Raw genomic sequence first — 16,072 nt, 5'->3', positions numbered from 1 at the left:
ACAACTGTTTTTAAGCACCTAAAAACAATTCTAGACGCACCAAATAATACTATATTTTTTTAAAAAAGACATGTTACTTGTATAACATAAAAAAAGGTTAATACTAACTAGCCAATTTTTAATATTTTCCATGTAAAATAGGACTTGTTGTTTTTAAAACTGTGGTTTAAATGGCAAAAATAGATTCTTTTATCAATTTTACATGATTCTATTGTACATAAGCTACACCAAATCATAGACTTTTCCAATTATATATAAAAAATAAATTTAGATGCACTAAATAATATTGTATTTTTCAAAAAAGGCATGTTATTTATATAGTACCAATGGGCCTATGCTATTTAGCTATATTTTTAATGTTTTCCATGTAAGAATAGGACTTGCTATTGCATATTTTTAAATTTTGAATGTTCCTTGCTATAAAAAACTCAATGGCTGATGATGGCATAGTGGATTGCCGAAACTGGTCCCAAAGATGTATTTTATGATAAGTTAAATAAATATGTGATGTTCTAAATAGACCATTACGATAACGTATTGAATAGGTGGAACCTTAGCTCTACTAATGCACCCTACGGGTCAGGGTGACCACAGTATTTTTCCCAACTAGTCAGTTACATATCTCAGGGTATTCATGCCTCCAGAAAAATGGTTAATTTTTCTATGTTTTGGTTTAACGTGCGTTCAAAGAGAAAATAATGACACCATATGCGGTCCAGCATTACGTAATTCAATGCTCAGTAGTGGATTTTGCGTACGCAAACTTCAGTCAACCTTCTGACAAACACATCTGCATAACGAGAACCTTACTCACTAAGTATAACTACAGACTACCATTACAAATGAAAACTCAATCCATTCTATAAAAAATCAATCAAGAAACACATTTATTAAATTATCAAGACTTGCGAAAGAAATGGTTAATGTCAAATATTGCTCATGATCTTCCAATTGTCAACCTAATAAATAAATATTCTAATTCCTAAATCAAATATTCTAAGTCAGCGCTGGCTTATTCCTAAACTAAGTTTTCATATCTTAACATTCTGGGTCGCGTATTCCTGAAATGAATTGTTGCTTTGTTTCATCTTCCTATTAAAATTTACATCTGGTCATAAGTATACAGTATATCATAGTCTTCTGATCACGGTCAAAATTCGGTATATCAGTAAATTATTCCATCACTCACGGTGTTAATTATACACCCTCATCAAAAATACAATCATTACATTGTTCAAATTATCGTGGAAATGAACTGAATATGAATAAAAGTGTTCTGAATACTAATATCAGTGACCTAAGTTACATTGAAAATTATCTGAGTTCGTTGGTGCAGACTACAGTGAAGAAAATGAAATATTGAATGACGCACTAAGCTTCTCGGTCCAATTGCCACTTAAGTATGGCTCCTAGCTAAATATTCGCTCTAATAATATTTCAGATTAATAAAGCATCGATGATATCCTACGCAAATCTCAAATAATTTCCCTACTCTAGCTATATAATTTCTTATGTAACGTATTCCAGTTCAATATGCACGTAGCCAATAAGCATGTTTTCATATATGGATGTGCAAGTGCCTACATTAAGACATTTCAACACTACATTACCATACTAGTTACATCCTAGTTTGCTCTTCCACGCCATTAACATTCATTCAGAATACGACACAGTCATGCATTCATATACCCATCACCGGTTGTTATAATAGTCAAACCACTTTCACACTTCATTAAAATATGCGTAATTTTATTGTCCATACATTGCTATAGTTCCTCCCTGGGGCATACTTATATTCCGTAGTCGCTTTACTTGCGCTCCTATATCGCACATTATATATATATACGTTTTACTTCCTGTTAATCTGCGCAATAATACATTTAAAGTATCATATATACTTCATTATTTCATTACTAACCTTCGTTTCAACCCATATTTAATTCATTTAACATCTATAATTATCGCGTTTAACCTCCAATATTAATTAAACACAACGATACGTATCACTCTAATAGCGCAGAATTCGTTCCTCAAAACGCATTTTGTCATACAATTTAACATATAACCCCAAATTTAGTATCTATTTTTTTCAATATAATAACACAGCAAAGAGTATGGTAATTTAACTTAACCAATTCAAACATGCGTCCCTCTGTGACGTAAACTGGGTTTGACTGGTATTACATCATTCATGGATCTTTCTAACTAACCGGGATTCTATGAAACATATGTTACACTACGTCACACTTTTAAATCGTATTCTTACTTCCTTGGATAAGATGATATAGTAAATATGTTACCAATCTGTCACGAGATTTCGTCTTAAATATTTCACACTGCACTTTCTTGTATTCACTGCACACTTAATTATCTCACGTTTAGGCTATTCAGATCTTTTGCATATACTGGTAATACTCTACATAAGAAATTATACTACTTAATACTATTACTTAGATCGCCATTCAATATCTTGGGCCTTAGTTGCTCTTCGGTCTGGTCACAGGCCTTGGATTGAGAACTGGGCAGGTTCTCCATCACTGGTATCTCGGGTAGAGTGACCTCCTCCACACGGGTCGGGTGGTTTTAACTGCCAGGATGACATCTCCCTCCAGGTTGGTCTATGCCGATTTAGCAAGCCATTATCTGTTCAGGAACACAGTAGACAATATCCATCGATACTGGAAAATGTGAATTCATCATGGTTCTGCGAAGTATATATATATTTTTATAATGATTGCCTCTTTATTTAGGCTATCGTTGCTATTATTTCCACTTAATATAGCTCAATTTCAAGCTCTCGCGACTCAATCAACTTCTTGTTTCCGAACGATTTTGCGTCTAAGTATTTTGACGACCTTTTCGAAATTTCTGGATTTTATTTCTTCTTTACTGTATTTCAACGTTTATCTATTCGTTTTCTTCAATATTACCGACCTCTGAGCTTAAAATTCACGTTAGATACTGCAAATCTTGCTTATTTTTTTAGAGCGATGTTCAGGAAGTCTTATCCTTACGAGGTCAATTTTTTAAGTCAGTTTTTATAATAATCCGATTGACCCTTCTTATTTTTTTAAAACAATTCTACCGATTCTACAACATTGTACACCGCCTTCATAGTGGTAGGTTTAAGTTAGTCATGGCCTTCTGACATATATAAGTATCGATATCCTACTACACATTTCTTTGCCTTGGCTGGCCTCTATCTTCCGTAGGCGCCATTTTGTAATACGTCCAGTAAATGCATCGGGTACACTAAGCATTGTAAAATCTTGAGTCAATACGGACAAAAAATGAAGTTTTTAATACTAAATAATGTGGAGGCCATCGTAACAGATGCAACCTGTCAAATTCTCGAGAAAATCCACTGTGTACTTTAGGAGTTATAGAGGTGGATAATACCCATGTTCTAGATGCTTCGTCACAATCTGGTATAAAAGGAGGGCGATCCAGACTACAGATTCAGTATGTGTTACTCCACTGTCTCTGTGATACAGGTGACGGGTGGAGCTCTACAAGTGCGGACCGAACCTATGGTCGGATGAGTCTTTGCATTTCGAGTGTTCGGTTCCAGCAGAGTTAGAACTTTATAATTTTCTTCAAGTGCCATGTTAGGATTTGTGTTTCAGTGACTAACTGAAGGAACTTAGAATTTCTCTTGTAAGTGTCGTAACTTTCCCAAGTGCTACATTTGAACTTGTATTTGAACTTGTATTTCGTAAACAGACTTTGGGAACGTAGAAATTTTCTGAGTGTCTCATGTGAACTTGTGTTTTGCGACAAGCTGCGGAAACATAAAACTTTTATATGAGTAATGCAATTTTTCAAGTACCACATTGAACTTGTGTTTCATGACGAACTGTGGAATCTTAGAGTATTTCAGAGTAATGCGTTCGAACTTATGTTTCATAACAAATTGTGGGAACATGAAATATTTTTCGAGTGCCGCATCTGGACTTGTGTTTAAACTTGTGTCATCGTAACAGACTGTGGAAACATAGAGTACCCATGCCATATCTGAGTTTGTGTTTTCCTCTCGTGAAGTTCCGAGGGAACATAGAACTTTTCAGTGTCATAATTGAACTTATAATTTATACTTCGTAATCATTTTTCATGGACAGTGTTAGACTCTTTCCAAGTGCAATTTTACTTCAATGATCACTTAATGACATTGCTTAACATTCTTCAGGTACATGTAATTTTGTTTATCGACGGAATAAGACATTTCTGATAACCATTTAATTTGCTTAATTTATTACGAACATGCGGATATGTCCTGAACTTGCATGAACTGTGCATCTTGTGCTCAATATTGTGTTCTAATCATAAACTGACGAAATCAATGAGTTAGGAACTGTGATGACAATGATTAGTGACCCAACAGAACATTCCAGTCTCCCATGCCAATATTAGCAAACTTATGTCATGAACTTGACATTATAAATTATACATTATCTTCTCAAGTATTAATTTGGCTAACATCTAACACGTGGTCAGATATTTAGTTCAATTGTCTTATTTTACAGTTATAATTTATGAACATTTGTGATTCAGCGAGGCGTTTGATTCAAGATTCTAGTGTTAATTTCATTAACATTTGTCATATTCCATTTGCAATGAGTGAACGCAATAATTTAAAGTGCTACAAGTAAGTTGAATGCCTTACCCGGGACTTGTGTGTGAATCACGCCTCACCTTTCATCAACATTGTCATGTGAGATCGAACCCCACAATGTGTGCGCCTAGATAATCGAGAACTCCTAGATCCTGGAGAACTTCAAGAAATGCCAGAACGTAGAGAACTTCCAGAACATATCCAGCAACCATCTCGGAGTCCGGAGATTCCAGCCTGCTACAAAGCTTCAACTCAACTTGTATGAAAGGTGATATGAATTTGTTTTCAATGAACAATAAAATCAGATTCTCAAAAAAAATCTAAGTTCAATGAACTAATACCCCTCTCTGTACCAACTCCAATGTTTTCATGCCGCACCCTTAGAAATAATCCATGCTCTTCAAGCTAGTGTTAGCGCCCCAAAGACAGACATTTTTTCCCGGTAAAATAGGCTATTAGTATAATGGGGTCACCACTCCCAAAGTGATTTATGAATGACTGATAGATGTTATGAAATGATATTGGAAAGTGTTGCTGGAATGATAGATGACAGGCAAAACTGGAGTACCCGGAGAAAAACCTGTCCTGCTTCCGCTTTGTCCAGCACAAATCTCACATGGAGTGACCGAGATTTGAACCACGGTATCGAGCTGTGAGAGGCCGACGCGCTGCAATCTGAGCCATAGTGGCTCCCTAAATGTAGTATGGCAGCAAAATACCATGCCAGAAGACTGGAAGAAAGGTATAATTGTACCTATATTCAAGAAAGGCAGCAGACGGAAATGTACCAACTACCGTGGCATCCCTCTACTCTCTCATGGACTAAAAATTCTGGAAAAAATTATAGAGGATAGATTACAAGAAATTGTAGAACCACTTTTAGAAGAGGAACAATATGGCTTTAGGCCTGGAAGATCAACAGCAGATCTTATATTTGCTGTCAGGATGCTAATGGAAAACAATGGAAAAAAGAGAAGCCTTTATATCTACTGTTCCTTGACATTATAAAGGCCTATGACAGCGTACCAAGCGAGCTTATTTTGGAGTGCCTGAGAAAGCTCGAAGTTCGAGACAGTCTAATTTCAAAAGTTAAGGTGCTTTACGAGAAAACCAGAAGCTGTGTACAAGTTGATTCTGGACCATCAGACCGGTTTGAGACAAAAAGGGGAGTACAACATGATAGTGCTTTGTTGCCCTATTATATATCATTGTAATGGATACCATATTAAAGACACTAAAAGAAAAGGGGCAGCAAGACTTAAAAGCATTTGTATTTACAGATGATGTAGTAATTTGGGGTAACTCAGAGAAAGATGTGGAAGAGGGACTGCAGGGGTGGAGTCAGAAGTTTTGAGAGATATGGATTAAACATCAACAAGGCTAAGACGGTGATGTTGAAGGTACAGAAGGGTGACAATCAGCCAGAAATCATGCTAAATGGCACTAAGCTGGACAGTGTCGCAGAATTTATGTACTTGGGTAGTATAAAGTCCAAGGATAACGTAGCTAAATATGAAGTAAACAGTCATATCAGCAAACAATACATTTTTACCTCCAAGTAAGACAGCTACTATGGGATAAACAAGTACCACTCAAAACCAAGATGACACTGTATGAATCATACTACACCCCTATCCTCACATACAGCCTGGAAACCGCTACATTAACAAGAAAGGACAACTCAAAACTCCAAAAAGCAGAAATGAAGTTCTGATGCACAATGATCCAGAAGACCAGGAGGAATAAAATCAGGAATGAAAAAGTCAGAGAAGACGTAGGAATAGAAGATTCCTTACTCCAGAAGATCCAAAAGGCAAGACTGAAGTGGTTTGGTCATGTGAAAAGAATGAGTGCCAATAGGTCTGCAAGAAAGGAGTATGAAAGAGAAATAAGGGGAAAGAGACCAGTGGGCAGACCTAGAGGAAAATGGAAGACTTAGTGAAGAAGGATATAGAGGAGAGAGGTCAGGATTGGGAGCGGATTGTGAACGAAGAATGGTTTATGGACTGAACAAAATGGAAGGGGCTCGTATACCACACCTGGGAAACTGGAGTTGGTCAATGATGATGATGATGATGATGTACCAATCTTAAATCTGTTGTCTTGTATGTAGCCTTTTTAGTATATGCTGTATACTGTTTAAGTACAGTACAGCACTGTGGTATGGGTTCAGTTCCTGCTATATGGTAGCCAGATACTCTTTATACAATGGATACTGTATTTCATTCCCTCCAAGGTGACTGGGTGTTTGTCTTTGCAAGTAAGAAAAATACAAAATGCATAAACTAACATTTCTCACCCCATTGTAGGACATGGATCAGTGAGACAGAAAATCATAAACACTAAAGATGAAGAGATGGACTGCCTTACATGGGAATGGCTTGTGAGTACCAGTATCAGATCCGAAACATTCCCATATCCAGACCAATGGTGCAGACCAAAGTTAAAGAACTTGCTGAACAACACAGCAGTTTTTAATTTGTTTATAATCCAGTTCTAATTGAGCAAGCAACCAGTGACGATGTGTTGGGTGGTGAGTGCGGAGAGACATGGTGGGCAGTGAGGAATACCGGGCAGTGATTGGGAGCTGACAGCGAAGGCTGAAGAAGACGGCGGGGCAGCCAGCGTGCAAGGGAGTGCAAGGGAAGTTGGGTGAGGTGCTAGTGGTAGCAGCAGTGATAACCATGCTACTAGTTATAGGGGGTGTGGAATTGAACCCCGGCCCAAACATGAACTGGGAGGATTGGGAGAAGATTAAGGAGTTTATAGGAGAAGCTGTTCAAGAACTGGAGTCTAGCAGGTAAAAGAAATGAGAAATGAGAAAGGACCAAGTTAAGGGATTCAAAAATATGAAGGTATTGGGGAGGCACGGTAAAAAAGGCAGAAAGTAATGAGATTGCAACAGAAGTGTTAAGGGAGAACGTTAAAAACCTGGAAAAGTAGGTGATATTTTTTGAAGGAGATGGACAACATTAGCCAAGAAAGGATGAAGAAATGTTTATTCATATTCATATATGGGTTGCAGGAAGAGAGGAGTGAGAAAGAAGTGAACATCTATACTTCTATACTAATATTATAAAGAGGAAAAATTTGTTTGTTTGTAACAAACAGGCTCAAAAACTAATGAAATGATTTTAAAAATTACTTCACCTATAGAAAGCTACATTGCCAGTGAGTAACATGGGCTATATTTTATTTTCAAAACAATTCGAGGTGGGGAGCACGGGGGGGAGATATAAAAATAATAGGCTAATATAGGCAAAATATCGAATTTGTCGTATAAGGACAAGACAAAGCTCAATTTAATCCTCTTGACGCAAAGAACAAAACTCGGTAAGCCCTATGGGCCCGAAAACCATGTTTTAAGGCCCTAAAACCAACCGTTACGGAGATATTGGCACCACACTACCCCTGCTCTAGGAATCGGATAAAGTAATAAACTGCCGTAACCATGGCAACGTCAGCTCCAGGATTCTACAGCAGCGAAATTATCTACAATAAATCACAAAAACCTAACATGTTACAGACATGAAAATTGATATTTGGAATCCCCTTTAAAAATAAAAGAACATTCAAATTCGTTTTCAGAAAATCCACTTAAGGAGGGGGGGGGGAGGGGTGGGAGGTGAAAAGAAGTGAGGAAGGAGTTGAATTATTCATATGAGGATACATATATTTCAAAAAATGAAGATGTTACAGACTTTAAAATTGGTACTTGGAATCTCCCTTAAAAATGAACACACTCTTTTTGGAAAATCCACTTAAGGGGGTGAAAAGAATAAAAAAGCGGGTGAATTTTTAAAATGAGTATCTTCTTCTTCTATCGCTTTACCCACACCTGTGGGGTTGCGGGTGCGAACTGTGTCGTCGCACATGTGGATCTAACCCTGTTTTACGGCTGGATGCACTTCCTCACGGCAACCGTATGTGTAGGGATGTAATCTATACTTCTATACTAATGTTATAAAGAGGAAAAATTAGTGTATTTGTTTGTAACGGATAGACTCAAAAACTACTGAACCGATTTTAAAAATGACTTCATTTATAGAAAGCTACATTGCCAGTGAGTAACATGGGCTGTATTTTATTTTCAAAACAATTTGATGGCGGGCGGGGGGGGGGGGGTCGACGGGGGAGATATAAAAACATTAAAATAATAGGCTAATATAGGCAAAATCGAATTTGTTCTACAAGGACGAGACAAAGCTCATTTTAAGCACCTTGATGCAAAGAACAAAACTCGGTAAACCCTTCAGGCCCGAAAACCATGATTTAAGGCCCTAAAACCAACCGTTATGGAGATATTGGAACCACACTACCCCTGCTCTAGGAATCGGATAAAGAAACGAATGGCCGTAACCATGGCAACGTCAGCTCCAGGATCCTACAGCAGCGAGATTATGCATGTACGTTTGGGCATAGCTGCCAAACAAAATTGATACACTTATGACTTACTATCTGGAAAAAATAAACTGTTGTGTAAGACGCTCATAGCACTCCTTTTGGTGGGGATGGAAAGGGAGTGAAGTATAAAAATAATAGTCCCAGAGATCTCCGTAGTACAGCGACCAGCGGTTGCCGACGGGCCACCGTTTTTGCGTACTGGCTTAGGTTTCAGCATTTTGCGGAGTCTGTTACCTATAGTTTCAACTATTTTCTATCAAATCATGGAGTAGTAGGAACACTGATGTTATTAGTGCCGATATTTTGGTCCACTTTTACGATCATTGTAACCATGAAAACAACCTATATACTGTACACAATTATCAAGATGGTGCACACATGACTTGAAAAAATTTCTCAACATTTATACTCAGATGTGCGACATCAGTGACAAGCCCTGAGATTTATAATTCTCGATAATTATAGTAGTTTGTTTTATGCATCGCATATTTCCTTGATCATTTGTAAATAGTTACGAAATGTCAGATCAAACAAATACATTCAATAATATTTATATTTGTGGTACTATCTAGCGGAAGTATACTTACATTAAACCTGCAGCTTTGTGAAGGGAGCAGGTATATCTAGGTGGGAATGAAGGTAAAACATGGTAGCAAAAGATCTTAGAGGTCGACGATAATTAGGAACTAATATCGTCTGAAGAAAAGAAGAAGAAGAAACACTATAATTCCAAACATGACAAATAATTTCTACGTACTTAAGTAAATACACCAGTGATATAAATATCTAATGAAGTCAGTCACACCGATATTATGAGTAACTAAAGCCAGTTTCTGATAACCCGTACGAAGAACCGGTACGTCTGCTAGTTATATATAAAATGGTGGACGTCATCCAAAGTAAAATGAAAATCAATTTTAACGAAGCAGACAGTGACGATGTTTAAAAGAGTAGGAAAGTGAAAGGACAGAGACAGTGAAGTTAATATCAACTCTGTTGGCAGACATAGTGTTAAGGAATGCAAGGAAATTGCAAGGTGAAAAAATCTGGGTCAAGAGAGACTTGGGAAGAGAAGGGAACGAGAACCTGAAAATTCTGAAGAAGCATCTAGGGAGGGCTAGGCACCATGGTTTTAGGGCATATATAAAGAATCAAAAGCTGGTGCTATCAAATGGTATTTGGTGGCGTGTCTGGTTTGTGGCAAATTTGGAAGTTATGGAGGAGGAGCTCAAACAGGAAGAGGACCTAACAATGCGGCAAAATCATGTTTCCCAATGGCAGTGGCATTTTTCAACAAGATAATGCACCATGTCACAAGCCCAGAGGGTGATGGAGTGGTTTGAGGAACACAGTGGCGAATTGCAATTGATGTGCTGGCCCCCAACTCGCCAGATCTTAACTCGATCAAACACACCTGGGATGTGATTGAACGTGGTGTCAGACCTCATCATCACCCCCCCCCCCCCTGGAATTTATAGGAATTAGGTGACTTGTGTATGCAGATGTGGTGCCAACTCCCTCCAGCATCCTACCAAAGCCTTATTGCTTCCATGCCAAGATGTGGCGCCGCTGATATCTGTGCCAAATGTGGACATACCGCCTATTAGGTAGGTGGTCATAATGTTCTGCCTGATCAGTATATATTTTCAAAGGCACTACTACATAGAGCAGAAATGCAATTGGAACCACAATGGTGAGTATCAAGGAGGTTTTAGGAAAAGTAGATCATGTGTGGAACAGATCCTGAAGCTGAAGTTTGTCATCGCATACCAAAACAGAGGAACAAGAAATTCGTGCTCACATTTGTGGACTTCAAGAAGGTAGAAGAAGATTTGGTAGACAGAGAAACACTGGTCCATATCCTGGAAGAAATTGGTCTACATAGGAAGACCAGAGAGAACATTAAACAAGCAGTGACTGACACAACACTCAAAGTCAAGTTCAGAGGGACACTACTGGAATCCTTTGGGATTAAAACAGGGGTCAGACAGGGAGTTGGACTTTCTCCCTTTCTATTCAGCTATGTTCTTGACAAAGTGATTAGAGAGTGGCACCAAAAAATGCAAGGAATACATGGTATATGAATGGAATAGAAGAAGAGAGGAATTGAAGTTGATTGTCTAGCCTTTGCAAATGACATCGTGGTTCTGTTAGTCAACAGAAGAGGCATGAATCCAGATTGCCCAGGTCCAGGAACACATGAGTATGGCAGGCCTACTGATTTTCTTCAAGAAGACACAGTACATGACCAACACTGAAACAGCACCCAAATGGTTGGCAGTAGAGGGAGAAAGAATTCAAAAAGTGGAGAATTTTAAATTTCTGGGAAAGTGGATGGACAACAACCTGTCAGAAAATGAGGCATTGATATTGAGAATAACAAGATGAACGTGGTGTACAAACTCAAGTATGAACACCTAAAACAAGATCAAGTTCTTGGGCAATGCAAAACTCAGACATTACCAGACAGTGATCTTTCCAGAAGGCTTATATGCAGCTGAAAGTATGAACCTGAAAAAAAATACAACTGATCAAGAAGTTGCAAATGGTGGAGAGAAAACTTCTGAGGAAGGTACTGGGAACACAAAGAACTTAGAATGGATCATACAGAAAGAAAAGAAAGAATTGTGCCCCAGGATGGAAAAGATTTTGGACACCGTACAGCAGAGGAAACTCATGTTCTTTGGACACATCTACAGAATGGACAAGGGAAGACCGACCAATCAGGTATTTGAGACTTGGAAAACTACAGTGTACTGGCATCAGGACGTGAAGAAGAACCTGAAAGTAATGGGAATACAAGGAAGGGAAGTTTATAAGTCAAGAATGAAGAACACCAAGAGTTTCCAGGAAAATGTTAGATCCCAGACCCAAATACCATGGATGGAAGAGAGGAGGAGATTGCAGAGTGAAAGAGTGAAGGAGTAATGGATGAGAAAGATAGCCCAGAATCAGCTGAATCAAATTTATGTGGCCCATGTTGGCCAAAATGAAATAATAATAAAGTTGGTAATGATAGACATTTCATGGAAAAGAAATTAAGACAAACAATTTTATGCCAAGAAACTCTAATACAAAAACAACAAGATGTGTCCCTTTTCACTCTATTCTATGGTATTATGTAACAAATTACCCGTACCTGGTAAAGTTTTTCCATCCTTTTTCCATGTAATCTTAGCAGATCCATCTGCTGAGCACTGCATTTCAAAATCAGTTCCTTGGAGAAGATCTTCTCTCTCAGGGATACGAGAGTTTATCTTTGGTATATCTATTTAAACAATAAGTATCACTGAGAATATTCACTTAGGGCAATAAACATAAGAGAAAACAAATAAATTACTGCAAACAATATTTTTTAATTTAAAAAAAATAAATTTTAGGTTCTCCAGTCCGTCAAAATCGATTTATGAATAATGTAAATACATGTAGAAACTACCTGAAAAAGGAAACATAAGATAACAGAATTATACCTGAAAAAGAAACAACTTAATTAAAAATAGAAAAAGAAAGCAAACAAGATTGGTTGAAAATTATCAGATATAGTATTCCTTGCATTTTCCCTTAGGAAATATTGTTTAATAAGCAAAATCAAAGGTGCAGTTTGTCCATACATATGTCAAAGAACTATATCGATTCAGTTACACGTGAAAAAGAAAACATAATATGAGAACAGAATTATACCTAAAATAAGAAACAACTTAATTAAAAATAGACTGGCATGTTTTGTCCTTCAAAGAACCTCATCAGACTCTATCAATTCACACTAAGAAATGTTTAGAAATGTATAAACAATGATGTTTAAATTCTGTTTAAATCCTTAGATACTTGAAATTTGAAATTTATCTTAATGAAGTCCTCACTTCATTCTATGCCAGCTACGTAAATTGGCAATTTATTCTGAAAGACATGTCAAACTCCATGGTCTTTAACGAGGTGTTGTTCACAGGCAACAATCTCAACAGTGTTAAGATAAGTCAGTTCTTCCTTTTAGATCATTTTAAGGAGTAAAAATAAAATTTAACTTAAAAAAGACATTATAACTTGAAGTTGATGGTCATTATTGGATTGATTTATGCAGTTAAATGTTCACATATCTCCAATGAAGAACTTTGTAACCATCAATGGCGAAGCTATTAGTTAATTAATGGGTAGGCAGGAAATCTTAACTTAAAAGTTTCTTGTTGAGGAGTTCCATAAGTCGAGTTTTCTTGGTCGTAAAATGGTCAATCACAAGGCCCTTCAATACTTGATCACTCAACAATTCCTTCACAAGCATTTTCTCGATAGAAATGGTACTAAGACTGCTGAGTCTTTCATTGTTCATTGAATTACGCAAACATGTTTTTATCCTCTTCAGAGTGATCATACTCCTTAGAGAGGAAGCCGTGGCCACAGGAAATGTTTTTTGCTAGCGGCTTTACGCCGCACCGGCACAGATAGGTCTTATGACTACGATGGGATAGGAAAGGCCTAGGAGTTGGAAGGAAGTGGCAGTGCCTGGTGTGAAAATGGGAAACCACGGAAAACTATCTTCAGGGCTGCCGACATTGGGATTCGAACCCACTATCTCCCGGATGCAAACTCACAGCCGCGCGCGCCTAACCGCACGGCCAACTCGCCCGGTACAGAAAATGTTAATATTAAATGAATCAATTTTAACACTTCCTCATACACTGGTTCGAGGTCATTGAGGACAATATAATGTAAATCTTTTGAGGGGACAAATGTTTTTCTATCTCGGAATAAATGTTAATCAATTCATTTTCCAATCTTTCCCTATTAAAAAGGGATAAATGTTCATAAGACTGCTCAGTTCAATAACAGGGAAGCTCTCTTTGTAAACTATGAACTGATTTGGATCTAACAACTCAACAAACCGGATGCTTTCAAAATCGCCAAACCGTATTTCCATTTGCATAATTAAGGTGTCACCACCAGACAAAACACACGTATAACAAAAAAAGGTTCTTACTTTCGGAACAGGCTGTTAACCACGAATATCGTATATACCAAGAAAATTGAAATTTTCTCGCTACTTTACCATCAAAATACCAGTACTTAATAAGTTAATAACCAAATTAGGCATACATCTTTTGTATTTGGCTTCACACTTCTCTTCGTAAGTCCACGATGAGAACGGTTTACGTTTTAAAGAGTTCAAAAGACTCGTTAATTTCCCGAAGGGGGCCTACATCACATATCATTTCAACGCGATTTTCAACCGGACGATGTCAGTCTCGTTTTACGCAACTAACAGTCCATGTCTGAATTGTTACAAATAAAGCCAATAACCTAATGCACAGATTTCCCACTAATTCCAAAGAAAAACACACACTTAACAATTGGGTACCGGTACTTCATTGTCACCTTCGCGGTGGAAGTTACTACGCTCTCAAATAACACAGGAGGCTTGCCTCTCTGGGGTCTAGACCTTGCGGAGAGCGTAGTGCGGGCGGTAAACGTAACTTCCCTCCACCACCCCGCGCCAGTCAACAAGGTGACTGAAGGGAAATAAAACAAAAAATCCTGGGTGAGACAACTTACAGACTGCCTCCCTGTCAGAACAAGTGGTCTGCTGTCGCCATCTAGCGGGGCGATCAGCGAAGCACATCATCTGCTGTCCTCATGTAGCACATATCAAAGAGATTATTGTTAATTTAACACAATAACAACAGCAGATAAATTTGTTACGATATTTATGTTTAATCATATTTCTTAGGGTAGGCATTGCCTCAAATGACTCCAAGTAGTTTCGCCACTGGTACCCATCACATACGATGTTATTCATTGGATAATTCCAGTTCAGTAATATCATAACTACAAGTAAATGGGACATTTAATCAATATAAACACCCTTCTTGTGGAAAAATAAACTAGGCAGTAAATGCATTCCATAGAGCCCACAATCGTTAATATTGATAAACTCTCTGATTTGTTGGAAATGTTCAAAAAATTAAACTGCTCTCCTCAATAATTTACTTTATGCAGATAAAATGTTCTTAGTTGGAGCAGTTCGACATTCATACATATTTGTAAAGCCTATGTGTCAAAACTCTCTGGAACAAGTGAACGAGCACCAGGAAGTAATGGGCCAAGAGGTGAACTGTGATCACGACAAATTTCAGAACATACTCTACAGTTCTTACCCTCTGCTCTTCCTTCTATACCTAATGGGTGTTTATCGTATGTGACTACTTTTGATACTGAAAATGTATGTGTGATGTAAACAAAGAAAGAAATAGAGAAATGGCTTTGGAATAAAGGAGAAATTGAAGAAACTTACTAGGAAATGAATCTAGCAAAGAACTCAGCCAAGGATAACATGATGCCAAGCATAATTGGCGTTCATACAAATTTTAGTGAAAAATGGAAGGGTATGTATAGGTACTTTAAGGTAGAAACAGGTATCAAGAAGGACATTCCAGGAATCATTAATAAACAAGGGGAGTATATATGCAAGGATCTTCAAAATGTAGAAGTATTCAGTCTGCAGTATATAAAAATTGTTGGTTACAAGGATAATGTCCAGATGGAGGAGGTGACTAATACTAAAGAAGTATTAAATTTGATCTATGATAACAATGACCTTTACAGTCAGATACAAAAGTTAACAACTAGAAAATAAGCTGGAATTGATAAGGTTTCGGGGGATAAACTAAAGACAATAGGTTGGAATATAGTACCATACCTGAAGTACTTATTTGATTATTGTTTGCATGAAGGAGCTATACCAAATGAATGGAGAGTTGCTATAGTAGCCCCTGGGTACTATGAAAAGGGTGATAGACATAAAGCTGGAATTTACAGGCCAGTCAAGTTTTGGGAAAGCATTCTTTCTGATTATATTAGACATGTTTGCAAAATTAGTAACTAGTTTGGTAGAAGGCAATTTGGGTTTAGGAAAGGTTATTCCACTGAAGTTCAACTTGTGGGATTCCAGTAAGATATAGCAGATATTCTGGATTCAGGAGATCAAATGGACTGTATCGCAAATGACCTATCTAAGGCATTAGATTTCGTAGATCATGGGAGACTACTGGCAAAAATGAGTGCAAC

General features: G+C 37.5%; 1 protein-coding gene across 1 annotated transcript in view; it reads right to left on the bottom strand.

Moving 5' to 3' along the window:
• LOC136858421 (hemicentin-1) overlaps nucleotides 1–16,072 on the bottom strand; it is a 357,960-nt gene that overhangs the window by 158,708 nt on the left and 183,180 nt on the right. Inside the window, exon 23 of the mRNA XM_067137953.2 lies at nucleotides 12,156–12,284. Coding sequence (XP_066994054.2) covers nucleotides 12,156–12,284 — 129 coding nt within the window. The remainder of the gene's footprint in view (nucleotides 1–12,155; nucleotides 12,285–16,072) is intronic.

Source organism: Anabrus simplex, chromosome 1, assembly GCF_040414725.1.
Source record: "Anabrus simplex isolate iqAnaSimp1 chromosome 1, ASM4041472v1, whole genome shotgun sequence".
Classification (NCBI taxonomy): domain Eukaryota; kingdom Metazoa; phylum Arthropoda; class Insecta; order Orthoptera; family Tettigoniidae; genus Anabrus; species Anabrus simplex.
Note: the sequence above shows the minus strand (reverse complement) of the source record. Positions and strands in the feature narration are given on the sequence as shown.